The following is an 18,349-nucleotide window of genomic DNA, read 5'->3' on the forward strand; positions in this document are numbered from 1 at the left end:
AATATTCCCACATTAATATGATTGATAGGAATTCAAATGTATTTATTGAATGAATTAATCACATAATGTGAAATAACATAATGTGAAATTGCAGCAGCTTAAAGCTTTTATAAGAATATCGTCTCTCTACCCACTCCTCTCTCCAAATAGCCTACCCAAAAACACACAAATACCGGTAGGAAGCTAGCCTACTAAATAAATAAAGACAAATAAATACAACTACCTGGGGTCTGGGGATAAAGGTCAAAGAAAAAAAGCCAGTTGAGGCAACAAAAGCATTTTCTTTACTTTAAAACTTATGGTTCAGTAAATAAATCAACCCTAGCAATGAGATGATAGGGATAGAAACGTGTGCATTTAAAAACTACACACCCCGCTCAAAGTAATGAAGGGAACAAAATGTTCCCTAAAGTCTTTGAGCAGTACTACAGTATATACTATACGCAAATAAATTCAAATAAATTAAGGGAACATTTTGTTCCCTTCATTTCTTTGAGCAGTATATTAAAGAGAAACAAAGACAGACCACAGGAAGGAAAAGCACCATCTCTCTCTCTCTCTGGCACTTAATTAAATGGTTAATCCAAATGCAATTAATCACCTATAAATACCTCTCCAGCTTCATGCACTCAAATCACTTTATTTTAGAACTGAGAATTGTTAACTTAACTCTGTGCTCAAACTAAGTCCATGAAAACTTCCCCTAAAATAAAAACACAAAAATAAACTGTTAAGGGGAGACAGAAAGAGTGGGAACGGAAACATTGTGGATACCTCAATTTACTTTTCCAAAATGTTAAAAATCAAGTAGACTTTGGAAAATGGTCTTAAGTAATGTAAAGTATACATGTCTAACATTCATAGTCATACAAATACAAATATTAAGCCTTCAATGAAAAATGTTCAAATCATGCATACTTTACTTTTTTTTACATTTTGGAAGATAATAGCCAATTTAACATTGAGGTGGCCACTCTTCCAGTTACCACTAAAAGTTCCCCTCCCAAATAAGAAACAATGTACCTGGGATGTCAACAAATCATGTTTTACCCATGAACAACATATACTGCCAATAGATATACAGCTCAATGTTGTTCTCAGTAGTGGAGGCAACCTGTGGGTCAAAGGCAGCAGCAGTGTAGAAGTCCCCATTTATACTTTGTCGTACGATGGCGTCCTGCTCAGTAGTCATGTTATTTTTGGCATGCGACACAAAAGTACGATGGAGCATAGACTAGACATAAGGCTTTACTTCCAAGCCCTGACCCATTTTTTCACTCATAGTCAATTTCCTTCCTACAGAGAAAAAAGCATAGTACTAGTACAAGCTTCATATGTGAAAGGGAGACCGTTCAGTTATATCTTTCAACAAGCCCAATAATTCAACTAAAGCCCTCCTGTCGAGTCTTTTATAGATGGCTTTCTTTACAAGGTGCATATCGTCTCATGTCCAGTATGGACCGTTAAGTCAAAAGTTAGACATTTTGTGTTTAAAGCATACATTTGAATGTTCCTCGTATTAACAACCACTTAAGCCCTTGAGTCTTAGTGAAACGGACCTGAGTTGGAACTGTACTTGGACCGCTTTTTTCCCCCCATCTACACCAAATCTCTGAGCCAAAAATGTACGATCTATACAAGCTTAGATCTGCTATTATTGGCAAATGTTTACCCCCAGAATAGGGATGCTGGGGTTCAAGTGGTTAAAAGAGGTCTTGTGTCAAATGTTACAAAATGCTCACAAAGTGATCACCTGCTGGTCCTGAGGCACGTTCAAGCCAACCGCATGTCAAGTTTCCGCACAAAGAGCGCGTGGGGAGACCATGAATGATACCATTTCAGTTCACAACAGGGGAGGCAACATATCACTAAACGTCTGACACGAGCAAACATTATGAAAAATTCATTAAAAATAGCAATGTAATATTACATACAGTATCTACATATCCAATTCCGGAATATGTATAAATGCATAATGTATCAATTTTGCCTTTTCAGCCCCACCCCCACCCCAGTAACTAAGCATGAGCCCTTATGCCTGAATCATACTTGGTTGCACCAAAAAGGGTATGTGCGTCACATCATCATCATACCCAGAAGTTATGCGGGAACGCCTACTGAGTGGCAAAAAACCTACTTCCTGGCCTTGACAGCCCATACATCCAAACAGAAATGTCCTAACTGATTGCATTAAACGACATTACATTCACTTTGCCACTTGATTTGTCATTAACTTTATGCATGCGCATACCCTCTATAGCAGATCTACAAGCTGATTGTCTCTTGAGCCAGACTGTTGACTCCCAAATGCTTGTGTCATACAGTCTGCAACGGTAGCTCTGAAAGCGATCCAGGGGTAAAGTGGATGTCCCGCCTCCTCCCTCCTTCCATTTTGTCTTTGCAGTCGCGCAAATCTGTCCTAATCGAAATCAAATGAGTAAAAAGCAGAAATATAACTGGCTGCTTATCAGAATTGGGAACTACGAAATAAGTGTGGTGTAGTGCCAGACTCTATATAGCATTCGGAAATTGTGGAATAGCTGTCTGGCTATGCGAGACCAACAAGCTCACAACGTTGCAGCGAATGAGCTTGTAGATCTGCCATTTTTGGTGCGAGACATGATTCGCAACCAAGCATAACTCAGGCTTAAGAATTGTGATAATATGAGTCTGTTGTGGCAAGCAAGACAGTGCATAGAGGAAATCAATGACTTATGTTAATCTTGTTGGCGGCTAGAAATAATATATTACTTTTAAGAACTGAGCAAAACTACAGTAGATTGCTTCCCCAACAAACACTAATGAAATAAATTATAAATTTTAACGGGTTGGCACTGTTACCAGGGTTATAAAACATGTATACTACAAAGGAACCGTTTCTAAAGCACATGACTAAATTCAAGGGACAACCATTATGCATATTTTGGTATCTTATCAAATATTACTCTACCCAATCGCTTATAAAGTGCTGCATATTTAATGAGCCAATGAGTAAACCTTTGGTTGGTGTCGTATCCAAGGATCTTAAAAAAAAAAAAAAGAGAGAAAGCCTTTAGAAAAAAGTGGACCTCTCAGAAGTCGGCTCAGTCTCACAGGTTGCGTCTTTGAAGGCGATACCTCAACAAGCCACAAGATGGAACTCAAAGCAAACCTCAGGTCATGTGTGCCTCTTACTGAGTCATGATGAGTCGTCTTAAAATGTTCCAAGTCAATACAAGGAATGTGGGGGGGATATATGTAAAGAAGTATTAGCATTATTAAAAATTACAAAACCCAAGCAAAAAAAAAGGAGAAAAAATGTTTGCAAATAAAACAATAAAAAAAAAAGCAGAGTACTGTCATGGTCTCTTTGGCAGTACTGCCCTGTTGTGTCCACAGGGACACTGATACGAGGCGGGAGGAGGTTCTCGAGGTCCTTGTTAGTTCATCCACCCCCGCCCTCCTGTGTCGTTAAGGCCATTGGTGATATAAATGCATTGTTTTTAATAATCAGAGGGTCTTGTCGTAGACGGACATAGGGGGCCCACGGCGGTCAAGCGGGGGGCGGTTGCAGGTTCTCCAGTAGCGAGCGCACAGCGGGTAGAGACAGCAGCGCTCTGCCGATGCTTCCCCCGGCGCGGTAGCAGGCGTACCCCAGCAGTCCCACCATGCCCCCCTTGAGGACCGTGCGCACAACCCAGCCGAAGCGCGAAGGAGGCGCAACACTGAGGAAGAACCACAGAGACAGAAAGAGATGCTGTAACCATTGTACAGATCGAATGAATCGAAACGGACACATTTGTATACATTTTCTAATCGGCTAAATCCATTAGTCAGAGTGACCACTTTAGCATAAACTAACCACCAGTTGTTGTCGGGTGGAAACCTTGTATCTCCAAGTTTCAAATGTGTACGTTCTTTCGCAAAGTAAAGCCCCGCTTCATCGCACAAAAGTAGTGAAAACAGCAGATTTACAAGCACACAACGCCTCGCACCGCAAAGCATTGTGTGCACTAATTTAAATCATTTTTAAAAAGAAAAACGGTTTTGGACATACAAGGTTTTCACCCGACAACGACGTTATGCTACTCTACAGTAGCTTAACTATACCGTTTAGTTATGTTTCTGTTAGCCAATTTAGTTTTTTTCTGGCATCCTACCATTATTATTTAATGGTATTAATTATTTATTATGTGAAGCACTTTGGGCTAGTACATTTTATGTTTGAAAGGTGCTATACAAATAAAGTTAATATTATTATTAATATTATATGTTGTATAACGGTATCACACGCTATTTTTGAAAATCTATTATTTTATGGACTAATGATATTTTTTTATAATCGATTAAATCAATGGGTTTGATTAACTTTTGCAAGCCTATTATGATGACACCCTTATATAATTATAACTTGATGGCATGTGATGGCATCCAACATACCTCATAATCTCCTGAATGTTGAGTGACTTGTCCCAGTTTTTCTCTATGCCAGGGACATGACCCATTCCTACCACTCCCACCACCACAGCAGGCACTTCTGGAAAGGTAAACAAACATTGTCATATAAAAAGGTCCCAAACAAGGTCACAGTCAAATGTAATCAATTAACCTCTTTAAACCTGCTGTCCCTATTTGGAGCATTATCATGAATGACATTATAAGGGAACATTTCCAAAACAAAAGCACACAATGCGTCCCAAAATGTGACAGGATGTGCGGGCAGGTGTGTTTAATTTGTCAAATTTTGTAAAAAAATACTTCAAATATAAAAAATACACAAATGATTCTCCAGTGCAGATGCAATCAAGGAGAAAACATGAATAAGGCCTGATTTACACTGCCACCCAAATCCAGCCTGAATCAGATCTGTGTCACATAAAAAGTGGAATCTGATTTGTTTAAAATAGTCTAAATGCAGACAGGTCACATGCAGGTCACATGAAATCCGATTTTGAGAAACCACATCCAGAGGTGGTTTCAAATCCGATTCAAATCGGATTTCATTTCCTGAACGTAATGAACTAGCATCAACGTTGTGACGTTAAGTCATGACGCCTACATCGTTACCACGGTAACCAAAACAGATATGTCGACGCGGGGCAGCTTTGGGCTGGCGCTGTTAAAATGAGTCTGAACGCACAGATCCGATCTGGTCACTTGCAAATGCAGTGTGAAAAGTCGGGCCAAAAGATTGGATTTGAGAACCAAATCGGATTTGGTCTGGATTTGACTGCAGTGTAAATCCTGCCTTAGTCATCATCAATACGCACTCTGGGCATTAGGGGGCGCCTCCACACAGCGAGCAGCCTGGCGTAGAGTGTGTGTGAGGTAGACATCTCTCTCGGCCACGATGGTCTGGTGGAGAGCAGGGAACTCTCCGATCATCTCTGACATGGTCTGCTCCAGCAGATCCTTCTGTTTGCACTTCTCTACGTCCTCTTTGCTGAAACACCAGAGTCCAGAGCAAATACAAAAACACTATATTAATTTAACTCGGAAGAGTGTACAAATGGACCCCTCAGTCAAGTAAACATAGAATGATAGGACATGGCATATCTGTTGATCTTTTCATGATTAAAGGCAAACAAAGCATATCTCTTAAAATAAACATAATAAGCTTCTTTGCCGTTGTTCGTAACTTACAACGTACACATCAGCATATCGTCGCTGTCAGTCATAAGAAACGCATCTCCAAATGTCAACCCTAACCCTTTTTGAGCAGTGCTCCTGGAAGGAGCTAAGCTCCAACATTTGGCTTTGTCCGGGCTCTGAACAAAGCGCGCAAAGTTTGTTGTACAACCCACCCAAAAAAGTGTCCGGGCTCTGAAACGTGGCCTACATCTTGGCACAGATCGCTCAGAGTTTGTTGTACGCCCAGGGTCACCTTGGCCAAGCTTTGCGGGACGCTTAATGAAATTAACTCATAAAATAGCACCACTCACTTCACATTAGGTGTGATTATTCACAAATGAATGCCCTTACTTCGTCATAAGAGTGTCGCAAAACGTAGTGAAAATAGCGCGAAACACGTCGCGATGTGAGCTTTTAGATTCAACATTTTAAAATAATAAAAAACAAACTGTATGGGGCAAACAAGGTTTCCACCCGACAGCGACAAAATCCCCTTTCTCTCATGTGATAGTTGATACCTGATGGGGTCAGAAAGGAAGCAGAGTCCCCAGGCCAGGCGCACCTTCTGCCACAGGCTGAGAGCAGCGATGGCCCTCTTGAACGTCACAGGGATGGGCCTGTCCCCCAGGTGGAACTTACAGAAGGGCACCCGTCCAGCCTTTATGGGACGAAAAAGGTCAAAGCTGCGAGTATTACACCTCATGCATACAAAGATACAAAGACACACGCTAGGTATGCACCGTCTGTATGGTCCAAACATCTTTTAGGGAATTGTGCAGCAGTGTTTTAATTTCTTCCATTTATATTTTCATCAATAGAGGGTATACGCATGCATAAAGTGAAATCGAGTGGCAAAGTTAGTTTAATGTTGTTTAACGTAGTTTAATGCAATCAGATAGGACTTTTCTGTTTGGATGTATGGGCCGTCAAGGCCAGAAAGTAGTTTTTTTGCCACTCAGTAGGCGTTCCCGCATAACTTCCAGGTATGATGATGATGTCACGCGCATATACCCTCTATTGTTCATATCATCATGCCACAGCATATATTTCATCTTTATGGTAATCTCTCACGACCACCACTACCTTAAACAATGTTGTTCTTAGTAAAAAAAATAAGCAACCGAGAGGAATTGGACTAAGAAAGGGGAGGAGCCAAACCCAAGTTCCTGTTTTACACAAAATGGCTGGGTGGTGGCCCATAGGCCGAAAACTATGAATTTCTTTCTTTTTTTTAACGAATAGGTTTCCACATTGGGGTGTGCGTGTGTTAGGGCTGTCACGATTCTGACATTTTACATGACGATTAATTGTCACTCAAATAATTGCGATTAACGATTTTATTGTGTTTTTGTCGTTGACAATTGCATTTCTTTTTGGCTTGTAGGCTTTGATGTTGCACATGGCAGATATGACACATAGCCTAAATATACAAAGAAATGAAGAACATATTTGACCACTTTACACTTGAAAAAGAACATTGATAGTGGAAATAGCTGATCTACAAGTAGATCTATTTCCACTATTTTTTAAACTAGACCTTACCCGTTTGAAGATATGTGCTCCAATATATGTGCAGAGTGTGGGTTATGGAGAAAGTAACTGTAACTGGTGCGTGCGTGAGAATATGTGGGGGCATCATAATGTAAGGAGCAGCCCATGGAGGAGTGTATATTTTTTGATGGATACAAATAATTTAACAGCTAAATTAGGTGAATAGAAGTATGAGGATGTATGCGCTTGCTCTACATAATTTTGCCATACCCGTCGGAAGATAAGACACACATCAAATGCACCCGGTGCATGAGTGACCCGTGCATGCAGGCAAACCACATGAGAGAGAGAGAGAGAGAGAGAGAGAGAGAGAGAGAGAGAGAGAGAGAGAGACACTGCAACATTCCTAACTGTGAGATTGGTGGGTGTGGGGTTACAGATCCCATGGCCTGGAGGAACGGACCGTTGCCCTGACAACAGGCTGAAGTTGAGTTGAACAGAAGTGGTCTAAAAACGCTAAGAAATAGCTTGAATTTGGTGAAAATGGAAATCGGGCTCCGTCAGCCTCTGTATAATGCTAATGGCCAATGCGCCATGTGAAAATTGGGATCAGTTGCTGAAGAGATAAAGGTGGAAATGCATTTGTGACTGACTGACTGACTGACTTCTCTCTAAAATAAACATTTTTCAACATGTAAACGATTATGACGATTATACCAAAATAATTGCGATTGTGTCAAGTAATTGCGATTAGACGATTATGTAATAATTGTGACAGCCCTAGCGTGTGTGTGTGTGTGTGTGTGTGTGTGTGTGTGTGTGTGTGTGTGTGTGTGTGTGCATGTGTGTGTGTCACCTCTTTGAAAGCCTCCCTGAACTCTCCTCCAGGAGCCATGCCCAGTTGCTCTGTGATGTGAGCTGAAACTTTGAGCAGCAGGATCTGCATCAGGCCAGACATCACCCCGTTCTGACAAACACACAGCAGGACACAAAGGAGGTTCAACATCAATCCATCCGTCATGCAATTTCACAGCTACACTGTGAAAATGTCCAGTGTACATACTATGATTTATATAACTAACATTTCTCAAGACAAGACTGCTGAGCTGAGAATTTCCTTAAAGGACAACTTTGTTTTTTTACAACAAGGGTTCATATTTTACTTTTTTTTTGTTTTAGCGATTTTAGTATTTTGATTTCAGTGGGTGGGGGCATGCGTACAAGTGGCTAAATATGTATTTTTAGACACAATAAGCTGGCAATTTCTTTGTTACCATTTACACCAGCCCCCATAAATCACATCTGCACATGGGATTGGGATTGGGTTTATTGTGTCTAAAAAGAAATATTTAGCCACTTCTATGCATGCCCCCAACCTTGGGGCATGCATGCAAGTCAACGTCGTTAAAACCACTAAAACGATAGAAAGAAGTATATGAAAACATTTTAACACTCATCTTTTCTTTTCTCTAATGTAAAATATGAACCCTTGTTGTAAAAAAACAAAGTTGTCCTTCCAAGCCCTCATACTGGTACTTCGGGGGAACTGGGGAGACAACTAATGAATGTGAATGACAGACTAATTGCGTCTCCATCCAGAATTAATGGGCCTACAAAGAGTCAAAACAGAGAGAACAAACACACTGCCTTGCTGAAGTTAGTTTTAGAAGTTCCTTGCACCTTCAAGATTTTCTTATTAGCGGCCGACTGCAGTCAGATGACACCAATGTGAAAATTGTGTGTGATTGGTCAGAAACAAGGTGTGCCATGGACAGTTTTGAAGAAAGGTTGGATTTCTATATAATCCCACTCTGATGGACTAGAAACAAAACCAGATGGCAATTAATTCATTGAGAGAGAATGCACACACTTTGTCCGGTGTCTGTTGCCAGAAATGGTGCAACCACAGAGACAAATGACGTCAAAAAACGTTGAAGGGTCATGAAAACAAAGAGTGTAGATCAAAAATCACCATTTCAGCGCTGTATACAGTGGACAGGGTCTAAAATAAAGCACTCAAAGCGGAGAGTAGACACATCAAGTTTAAATCAATTTCGCCCTAAGAGAACTTGTTTGAAAAGACAAAGTTTGACTTCTTTTGAAGTATGCTGCCAGCTTTACTTTAGCCGATACGCTCTGTTTGCTTTGGGTGCAGAAGCGAAATATTGCTCGATGCTGCATCTTTACATCGACTTAATATTGAATTGCATTGCTCAAGACAGTTGTGTCGTGTCTGGTGTGTGTGAACGCACCTTTAGGCATAACGCTGTATTTGGCATCAGCAAACAAAGTACTCTCTCTTCTGTCAGCATCTCATCAATATTTATTGAACTAACGGCTGTTGTTCTCCAGTGTTGCTTCACATTACCAGATAAGAGCCGTACATTTGGTATTTTGGGGGCTTTCCTGCCTTTATTGGATAGTACAGTTGAGAATGACTGGAAACAGGTAACAGAGAGTGACACGAAGCAAAAGTCGTAGGACTCAGGAATCGAACTTGCTACTCGCTATTAGAGCCTATATGTGGTATGTGCCCCCCTGGCTTACATATTATACCCGACAGAGTTACAAATCGTCACTGTCAGGCAGAAACCTTGTATCAAATCATTTCTGAGGTCATTTTTCAGTTTCTCTCCAAAAGAAGATTTTTTGTTGTTGTTTTATAGACCTTTTTGGCTTTTCTTTGCTATTTTGTTTGTTCCAAAAATTGTAACTTCATCGTTTCATTATTAATCGTTCTGTGACAATCTTTTTGTTCGATAAGCCTTGGCCTTATAGATGAAAATGTGGCTGTCGTCAGTGTGTTTCCTTACTTTTTTAGACGGTCATGTAGTGTAAGCGTTATGAAATCATTGTCTAAAGGTCCAAAATAGGATGGTCATTCTTAGCTTGCGGCCCTTGGACTTTTGGTATTTTGCTGAGTGGCCCCTGAGCCATATTAAGTTGAGTAGCCCTCAATGTTGTTTTTGACAACACATTTTGATTTAGTTTTAGTCATAGTCTTTTGGATAAAATGTCATTTAATTTTAGTCATAATTTAGTCACTGGAAAGCTTTAGTTTTCTAATTTTAGTCGACTAAATATAAATGTTTTCTTAGGTGACTAAATCTACAGTTTTCTTATTTCTTTTTTGTCAACTAAAATGTATTGTGGCAGGCCTTGATGGCATCATATTGACAACACTTGGTTGCGTGCTGAAAATAGCCGATCTACAAGCTCACAACGCGTCGCGAGCTTGTAGATCGGCTATTTTCAGCAAGAGCAACCAAACATAAAATGACTCTCTTCTCCACTAGTCCCTCCCTAACGTTTTAGTCTAGTTTTTATTTTGTTGACGAAAATTGTCAATACATTTAGTCTTAGTTTTAGTCATGACAGCTTAGTTTTTATTTAGTTTTTATTTAGTTTTCGTCAGTGAGAAAAATGCAGTCGACAAACATTTTTCGTCATAGTTTTAGTCGACGAAATAAACACTGGTAGCCCTGGACTAAATGAACCACTGGGTGTGTTCGTGCTAAGCTCTGCCCCGCCCTCCTCCTCCTCCTCTACGCCTTCTTCAACACCCCCTCTGGCAAAACGGACCTGTTTGATGGCCTGCTGGACCTTTTCCAGGTTGATGTCCTTGGCTTCCTTCAGCAGCGTGCTCTCGTCCATCTTCAGCATGGACACCCTGTACTGGCAGAGCTCCACCACCACCACGTCTGGCTGCACCGCGCGGATCGTCTATGGGGAGGGGAGGGAAATGAATACGTCTCCTCCTGACCCGCACTCATTCTCTGATACACTTACTTGGCTAATAGGGCTGTCACGATTATTATGACATTTTCCATGACGATTAATTGTCACTCGAAAAATTGCGATTAAAGATTTAATTGTGTTTTTGTCGTTGGCAATAACATTTCTGTTTGGCTTTTAGGCTTTGAAGTTGCACATGGCAGATATGACACATAACCTAAATATAAAAATAAATGACTGACATATTTGACAGCTGTGTACTTATTTCCACTAGTTTTGATCATCTTATATGATCATTTTTCAACATGGAAACAATTATGACTACCCGTATTTTCCGGACTATAAGGCGCACTGTCAATGAATGGTCTATTTTCGAACTGTTTTCATATATAAGGCGCACCGGACTATAAGGCACACATAATAGACGCTACCGTTGCGTTATGCATCCAACAGATGGAGCTGTGCTAAAGGGAATGTCAATGTCAATGAATGATCCATATATAAGGCGCACTGGACTATAAGGCGCACTGTAGTTTTTTGAAAAAATTAAAGGCTTTTAAGTGCGCCTTATAGTCCGGAAAATACGGTAAACAATTGCAATTATGTCAAATAATTGCGATTAGACGATCATGTAATAATTATGACAGGCCAATACTTGGCTACATAAAAAAGTACATAAAAAAGTCAGACCTCTCAGATCATCAAGCTCTAACTGTAGGTCAGTGGTGTAAAGTAACTAAAATACATGTACTCAAGTACTGTACTTAAGTACACTTGAGGTATTTTTACTTTACTGGAGTATTTCCAATACATTTACTTCTAATCCACTACATCTCAAAGGCAAATGTTTTACCGTTAATCCACTATAATAATTATTTGAAAACTTCAGTTACTAGCAACTGTAGATTTTGATTATTATTGCAAAACATACATTAACCACTTCAGCCCCATTTAAACGTTGCCTATTTAAAACTAGCCAATCTACAAGCTAACAATATTGTGAGCTTGTAGATCTGCTATTTTCAAAAGGTTTTATACATTAGAAAACGTGTGAAATGGGACCTTCTGCAAATGAGTACTTTCTACTTTTGGTACTTTTAATTACATTTTCATACCAAAACTAGGGATGCCCCGATCACGTTTTTTTTTTGCTCCCGATCCGATACCGATCAAATATTATTGCTTCCGATTCGATCCCGATCTTTCCCGATCCGATCTTTTGGCAAGGCATTAAGAAAAAGAAAATCTATTCATTCTATCACTTAGTGTAGCACTGAATCAACAAATTAAAAACAAAGCTTATGAGTAGTGTACCACAAAATAACCATGCAAACTAAATCAAATTAAGAGCAGAATAGTGCAATAAGAACATAATTCTATTACTTTTAAGTTTTTTTACAAAACGAAACAAAACAAAATATTACATTTAAATAATTGCCTTCCTTTGATCCATATACAAGGGGCCCGTTACTACTTATTGGCATCAGCTGCCAGCTGGACACAGAGTCTGACACAATCACCTCCCCTCTGCAGGGCTCTGTGTCTGTCTCATTTCTCCAAAAGCCCTTGAATATGATTGAAAATTATTAAGGATTACTGTGATTATGGTAAGCTTACGTTTCGCATTCACCTTACCTGTAACTTTCACTACTCCCAGAAATTTTTTTTTTTTTTTTTAAAACAAAAAAAAAAAAAACTTTTTTTTCCCCCGATCTCTGATCTTATAAAAATGACCATATCGGCGGCCGATCCGATCACGTGATCGGGATCGGGCAACACTAACCAAAACGTTTGTACTTTTACTCAAGTACATTTTTAATTCCAGACAACCAAGGGTTGATCTTTGAAAAGAGAAGAGGCACACCCACCATAGAGACGTCCTTCTTGCTGCTGTCGCTGAAGTGGGCGGTGCCCACCAGGTAGAGCACGCTGCCGTCGGGGGCGGTCAGCTTGGTGACGGTCTCGGGGAGGTCGGGGCACGACTGGCGCCGCTGGGCTCGAACCTGCCACAGCAGCTCCACCGCTTCAGCGTCAGCTGATCTCACCAGGACAGAGAAAGAGAGACACAGTGAGGACATGATGCTGTCACACGTTGTCTCAGGACAGTGGTTCTCAACCTTTTCAGGCTGTGACCCCCAAAATAATGATATTTTAAGTTTTTTAACTGGGGACCCCCCCCCCCCCCCTGACTAAGTGTTGAGGCATTAGATTTTGTCTAACACGGTTCTATTGTGAAAATAGCAGATCTACATGCTCACAATGCCTCGCAAGCATGTAGATCGTCCATTTTCACAATTTCTGACTCTAATATTTGAAAATTTGGCCAGTGTTTAATTTGTCATTTTAGAGGTACTTGAAATGTGCAGATGCCCTCATACACTTAAACTTTATGTTGGTTTGTTTACTGTTGAGTGAGAAAACAATGTTGCATATTAATTAACAACCCATTGCCAGCCAGATTTAAATATGAATGTGCGCTTATAACGCCAGGAAATAGCTATATTTAATCATCATAATCACATCAATTTACCAAGCCACGTTGATATACCATACCACAAAATGACCACTAGAGCGAGCCATAGACCATAGACTGTGGAAGCCCCCATGTTAACCCATGTTAAAACCAAGGTTCACAACATTCAAGGATGGGACGATGACGTCGATACCCATTGACATGAATGGGAGACCCGCGGGCCGCCATCTGAGCTCAATACTGTTTAATTCGTGCTTGATCGTCTAAAACCACCATCGGTATGGGCACCGGAACGTATACAGATGCCACACAGAAAGTTTCCGAATCAAAATCCGACCTAGTGAAGCTGCGTGAGGGTCGGATGGTTTGCATTGAGCCTAGCGGCTAGCAGAGGCCTACGTAAACAGGAAGCTATGGCTTAAAGGTGACGTCATAATCGTATCCTTTTTTTTCACGGTTTACGTCTTTATACTAGCCGAAGGTAAGCTAACCGTTCCGCTCCGTCTATTAACCCAAATTAAAAGCTTAAACAATGCTTTTATATAAAAGTCGATTAAAGTCGATTGGCAGGGAACTCCATAGTGAGATAGTCGATCTAAAAGTCGACCGGCCCTGACTGAGTTAAGTTGATCATCTGGGGACCCCCCAAAATAATTTGGGGACCTCCCTGGCGGTCCCGACCCACAGGTTGAGAACCACTGTCTTAGGACAGTGATTCTCAACCTGTTGCATTTCAAGGACCACCAGTTTCATATGCATAGGCCTTGTACCCCAATAGAGAGCAACATTGTGGTGCGGGACCCATTTGTGGGTCACAGGACAGTTTTTATGGGGTCACGACTCAAGTAAAAATCCAATATCGTATTTTCCGGACTATAAGGCGCACTTAAAAGCCTTTAATTTTCTCAAAAAACTACAGTGCGCCTTATAGTCCAGTGCGCCTTATATATGGATCATTCATTGACATTGACATTCCCTTTAGCACAGCTCCATCTGTTGGATGCATAACGCAACGGTAGCGTCTATTATGTGCGCCTTATAGTCAGGTGCGCCTTATATATGAAAACAGTTTGAAAATAGACCATTCATTGACAGTGCGCCTTATAGTCAGGTGCGCCTTATAGTCCAGAAATACTGTGTATATATATATATATATATATGTTTTATACATTTTAAAAAACTAAAACAAACAGATCTAAGAAATTCCATAAATATACAAAAATAATAATGAAGTAGTAGTGAAAAGCCGCGATTAGATCAGCCATTTTCACCAGTTTGGGTCCTCCGGGCAAATGTCTAATCTTTCTTTCGGGTCTCGACCTGAAAGGTTTGGGAACCACTGCAATAGAGCAGTGGTTCTCAACCTTTTCAGGCCGCGACCCCCAAAATAATCATATTTTAAGTGGGGACCCCCACCTTGACGAGCACTACGAGTTGAGGCATTACATTTTGTATAACACTGTTCTATTGTGAAAATAGCAGATATGAGCATGTAGATCGGCTATTTTCAGAATCTCTGCCTCTAATGTTTAACAGTATGGCCAATGTTTAATTTGTCATTTTAGAGGTATTGAAAAGTCTTTAAATTATCACTTTAGAAATGTGCATATACCCTCTCTATACACTTAAACTTTATACTGGTTTGTTTACTGTTGAGTGAGAAAACAATGTTGCACATTGAGTTAATCATCTGGGGACCATCCAAAATAATTTGGGGACCCCCCCTGGGGATCCCGACCCACAGGTTGAGAACCACTGCAATAGAGCACCCAAGTCTGATGTAATTTAAGCATCCTACCCGGGTCACCTCCCCCCCCCCCCATTCTGAATTCCCATAGACGTCTTTAACCACTAAGACCTGGAACGCATCTGTGTCACCCTAGATTATAACCATTATTTTATGCTTTAACTATAAAAGAAAATCTACAAGCTCATAGTGCGGCACCGCTGCGAGCTTGTAGATCTGCTATTTTGGGGGGGGGGGAGGTCTTTCAATATTTTTGACCCGATTCTATGAATGTCGTCTAAATCCTTTTTGAAAAACTCATGTTTCAAACTTTTTCATGTCAATTTGCCCCAAAATTATATGTATTTGTCCGCGGACCCCCATCTCAAACTATGTGGTTCCAGGGAGCCTCCAGAAGCCTAGATTTGAGTTACAAAAGTTTGGTTTGAAAAGTATATATTCAAAGATTTGCCCAAAATAATGTTCAAGATTATTCAAAAATAGCAGATCTACAAGCTCACAGCACAGCACTCTGTGCCACGCTGTGAGTTTGCAATTTTCAATAGCTAAAGCATTAAATAATGGTTAAAGTATTTACTTTTGGACCACAATTCTTATAAGAGGATTAAAAGATGACCAATGTTATTTTCCATAGAGAAAATAATTCGGTAATCTATTTGAAAAGAAATGTTCTTTATCGCTGGGACCCCAATCTACACTATAAAGTGTTCATTTAACTCCACATGGACCCTTATAGGCTTATTATTTGGTTCTATTAGTACACTCTCAGAGTTACAGACGTTGTCTTTCTACCCACAATAGCACTATAAATAGGCCTGAGGCGATGACAAGGCAAACAGTTTTTGACACGTATTACAACATCTGTGACGGAGAAGAGGCTTGCACCTTCATGCTACACTTAAAAACAAGGCCAATCACTCAGATATTATGAGGAACTCACATAGTCCTGGGGGAAGGCTGGGCAATTCATCCTCTGAAGGCTCTTCTGAGGGCCCCACTGACTCATCCTGGCAAAAATGAGGCAACGTATAAGAACAACAATCATCTGTGACAACAAATCTTACAACACCGTACCATGTGGTCAAAGATTATCCCCCAGTCAAATCCCATGACTGAAAAAAAAAAAAAAACATCATTTGCATAGAACTGCTGCTCTACCGGTTGCTGGCAAGTGGCAACTCATGAATTTAATTGAGGATATAATTGTGCATACATGACAGACACTTAAAACACTTAAGTGTTTTTACAACACACACACACACACACACACACACACACACACACACACACACACAGAGAGCTGTATTCCACAAAGATATTACATCTGCTCAGTGAGGGGTCCCCTGACTCCCCTCGAACGGGCCACAGCTGTCAAAGCATCAGTCACAAATCGCGCGCACACGCACACACACACACACACACACACACACACACACACTAGCCTGGCTCCAGCCAATAGACCCGCCCACTCTCTGAGTGAACTGCATCTCTTGGTCTGGATATGTCATATGACGAGTCTCTTGATTCGGTTCAAAGCCGTATCTTGGCGAACCGACCAATGAATTCAAAGCAAGACGGAAAAAAATCTACAGAAACAGTGGAGGGAGGGGTGGCTGCGTGGCTCACCAGAGTTCTTAATTGCTCCCTTTGAACTTCAAAAGGACTCCGAACTGCAGGCATTGATTGAGCCATACAAGTGTCGAGTAGCTCGTTAGTGATTCTCTCTAATCAGTGAAACATCAAAGACACTGACCTGTTGGGTGCATGTCATTGAGGGGAGGGGGAGGAGGGATTGTTTTGTGTGCAAAAGTCAAACACAACCCTCCCACCAGATCGCTTGTGATTGGGAATTTCAAATTTTAAATCCCCTCCCCTTTGAAATCTCAACACAATGGCTCAGGCTCAGACTCTTAAGCTCCAGCGCAGAGTCTGAAATCAGGCTACACACACACACACCTCTGAGTTGTTGCTGTCCTGGTCCATGGTGGAAGCTGCATTGGATGAAAGAAGACACGTTATCAGTGTAGTACAAGTGGAACCAAATGGACCCAGATGGACATCTGGCTCCCTCTCAGATTTTTAAACCTCAAACTAAGTGTTCATGAGGCTCTGTGGTTGCAACTTGGCAGCTAGCAACCCCATAGTGGCCAAATCATGACAGCTAACGCGTCTAGTTAGCTAACACACTGCTATATCTACTGAGCTAACACTAGTGGGAAACAGCATCCAACACAGCAAACAAAGTACGTGTTTTCTTTCCAAACACTGGCATGATCAAAGTTAAAGTGGTGCGCCATAAGCAATGTGTGAATATCTAAAACAAACACAACTTACAGAGCAATAAGAAGCCAGCCCGTCTGTCTGTCTGTGTGTCTGTCAGCCCCTGGGATTCTCTCGCCTCCACACTTGCTAGTAAGTACACGACTTGTCTCTGACAGCCGCCGCGGTGCATGCTGGTACTTGTAGTCACATTCAGAAATGACAGCAACAAAAACGCTGGAAAGTAGGTTACATCATTTTACTCAAGTACGTTGTGTTACTAAAGGACAATTCTATTATGGTTCTATATCTCAGAGGCAGATATTTGAACTTATTTTCTCCACTACAATTGTTTTACAGCTTTAGTTAGTTATTTTGGAGATTTAGATGTTTACTTCAAACATAGGCCTACATTATTACCGAAGATCGCAGTTTACCATGAGAAATGTCACAGCTTGTCCGTAGACATGTAGACGTGTACACATTTTTAGTCCTATGGGTTTGCCGCTCTGACATCATGCTCTGATGTCCAGCACATCCTGTCCACGTAGGCCTATCCGTGTATCTCTGAAGGTCACGCCTGACACTGTGGTTCCCTTGACACGTCACTGTGACATCAGAGGTGAAATCACAGGTGACATCACCTGTGACAAGTCCATATATGGGTATTCCCCAGAATCCCTTTTATGCCCATAGGCCTATATGAAGATCCCATCTCTTTCCATATTGTATGTTGTGATGTCATGGGAACCACTCTAACAGAATCCCTTTTATGCCCATATAGGCTATGGAGAATCCCGGATGTCATCAATGCAAACAAGAATTTGCGCGACCTCAGCGAGGTCGCATGTCACCCTGAGGCGTCTTACTAGTTATAGCCTACTGAAATCTTCACTTCAGTCATTAAAATTATGTAGGCCTATAGGTTAGGCGGCAGCACATATGCTAATTAAAATTAGCACCACACTGACCAGCTGCAACATTAAAGTGATAAACACGTGAATGTACAGTACTACTATAATTCAATAATATGA

The 18,349-nt window shown here is 40.9% G+C and overlaps 1 protein-coding gene across 1 annotated transcript; it reads right to left on the reverse strand.

The window, feature by feature from the left end:
* Positions 1-579: 579 nt before the first annotated feature.
* trabd (TraB domain containing) lies at positions 580-17,442 on the reverse strand. The gene is made up of 10 exons (XM_080736454.1): positions 17,391-17,442; positions 17,013-17,047; positions 15,997-16,063; positions 12,705-12,871; positions 10,684-10,824; positions 7,958-8,068; positions 6,129-6,268; positions 5,250-5,422; positions 4,420-4,516; positions 580-3,704 (listed from the first exon to the last, which is right to left on the reverse strand). The coding sequence occupies exons 2-10, from the start codon at positions 17,037-17,039 to the stop codon at positions 3,533-3,535; spliced, it is 1,095 nt and encodes a 364-aa protein (XP_080592580.1). The 5' UTR covers positions 17,040-17,047; positions 17,391-17,442; the 3' UTR covers positions 580-3,532.
* Between the last annotated feature and the right edge of the window lie 907 nt (positions 17,443-18,349).

This window comes from Nannobrachium achirus, assembly GCF_963921795.1.
Source record: "Nannobrachium achirus genome assembly, chromosome: 11".
NCBI lineage: Eukaryota > Metazoa > Chordata > Actinopteri > Myctophiformes > Myctophidae > Nannobrachium > Nannobrachium achirus.

What these genes read in the sequence shown, in the direction of transcription:
- trabd (XM_080736454.1), bottom strand. Translation starts at nt 17,039, where the DNA reads ATGGACCAGGACAGCAACAACTCAGAG. An exon ending in CAGCCTTCCCCCAGGACTAT is followed by an intron (nt 12,872 to 15,996) that starts GTGAGTTCCTCA and finishes TGGTGAGATCAG; the next exon opens with CTGACGCTGAAGCGGTGGAG. An exon ending in AACATTCAGGAGATTATGAG is followed by an intron (nt 3,705 to 4,419) that starts GTATGTTGGATG and finishes GTTCTTCCTCAG; the next exon opens with TGTTGCGCCTCCTTCGCGCT.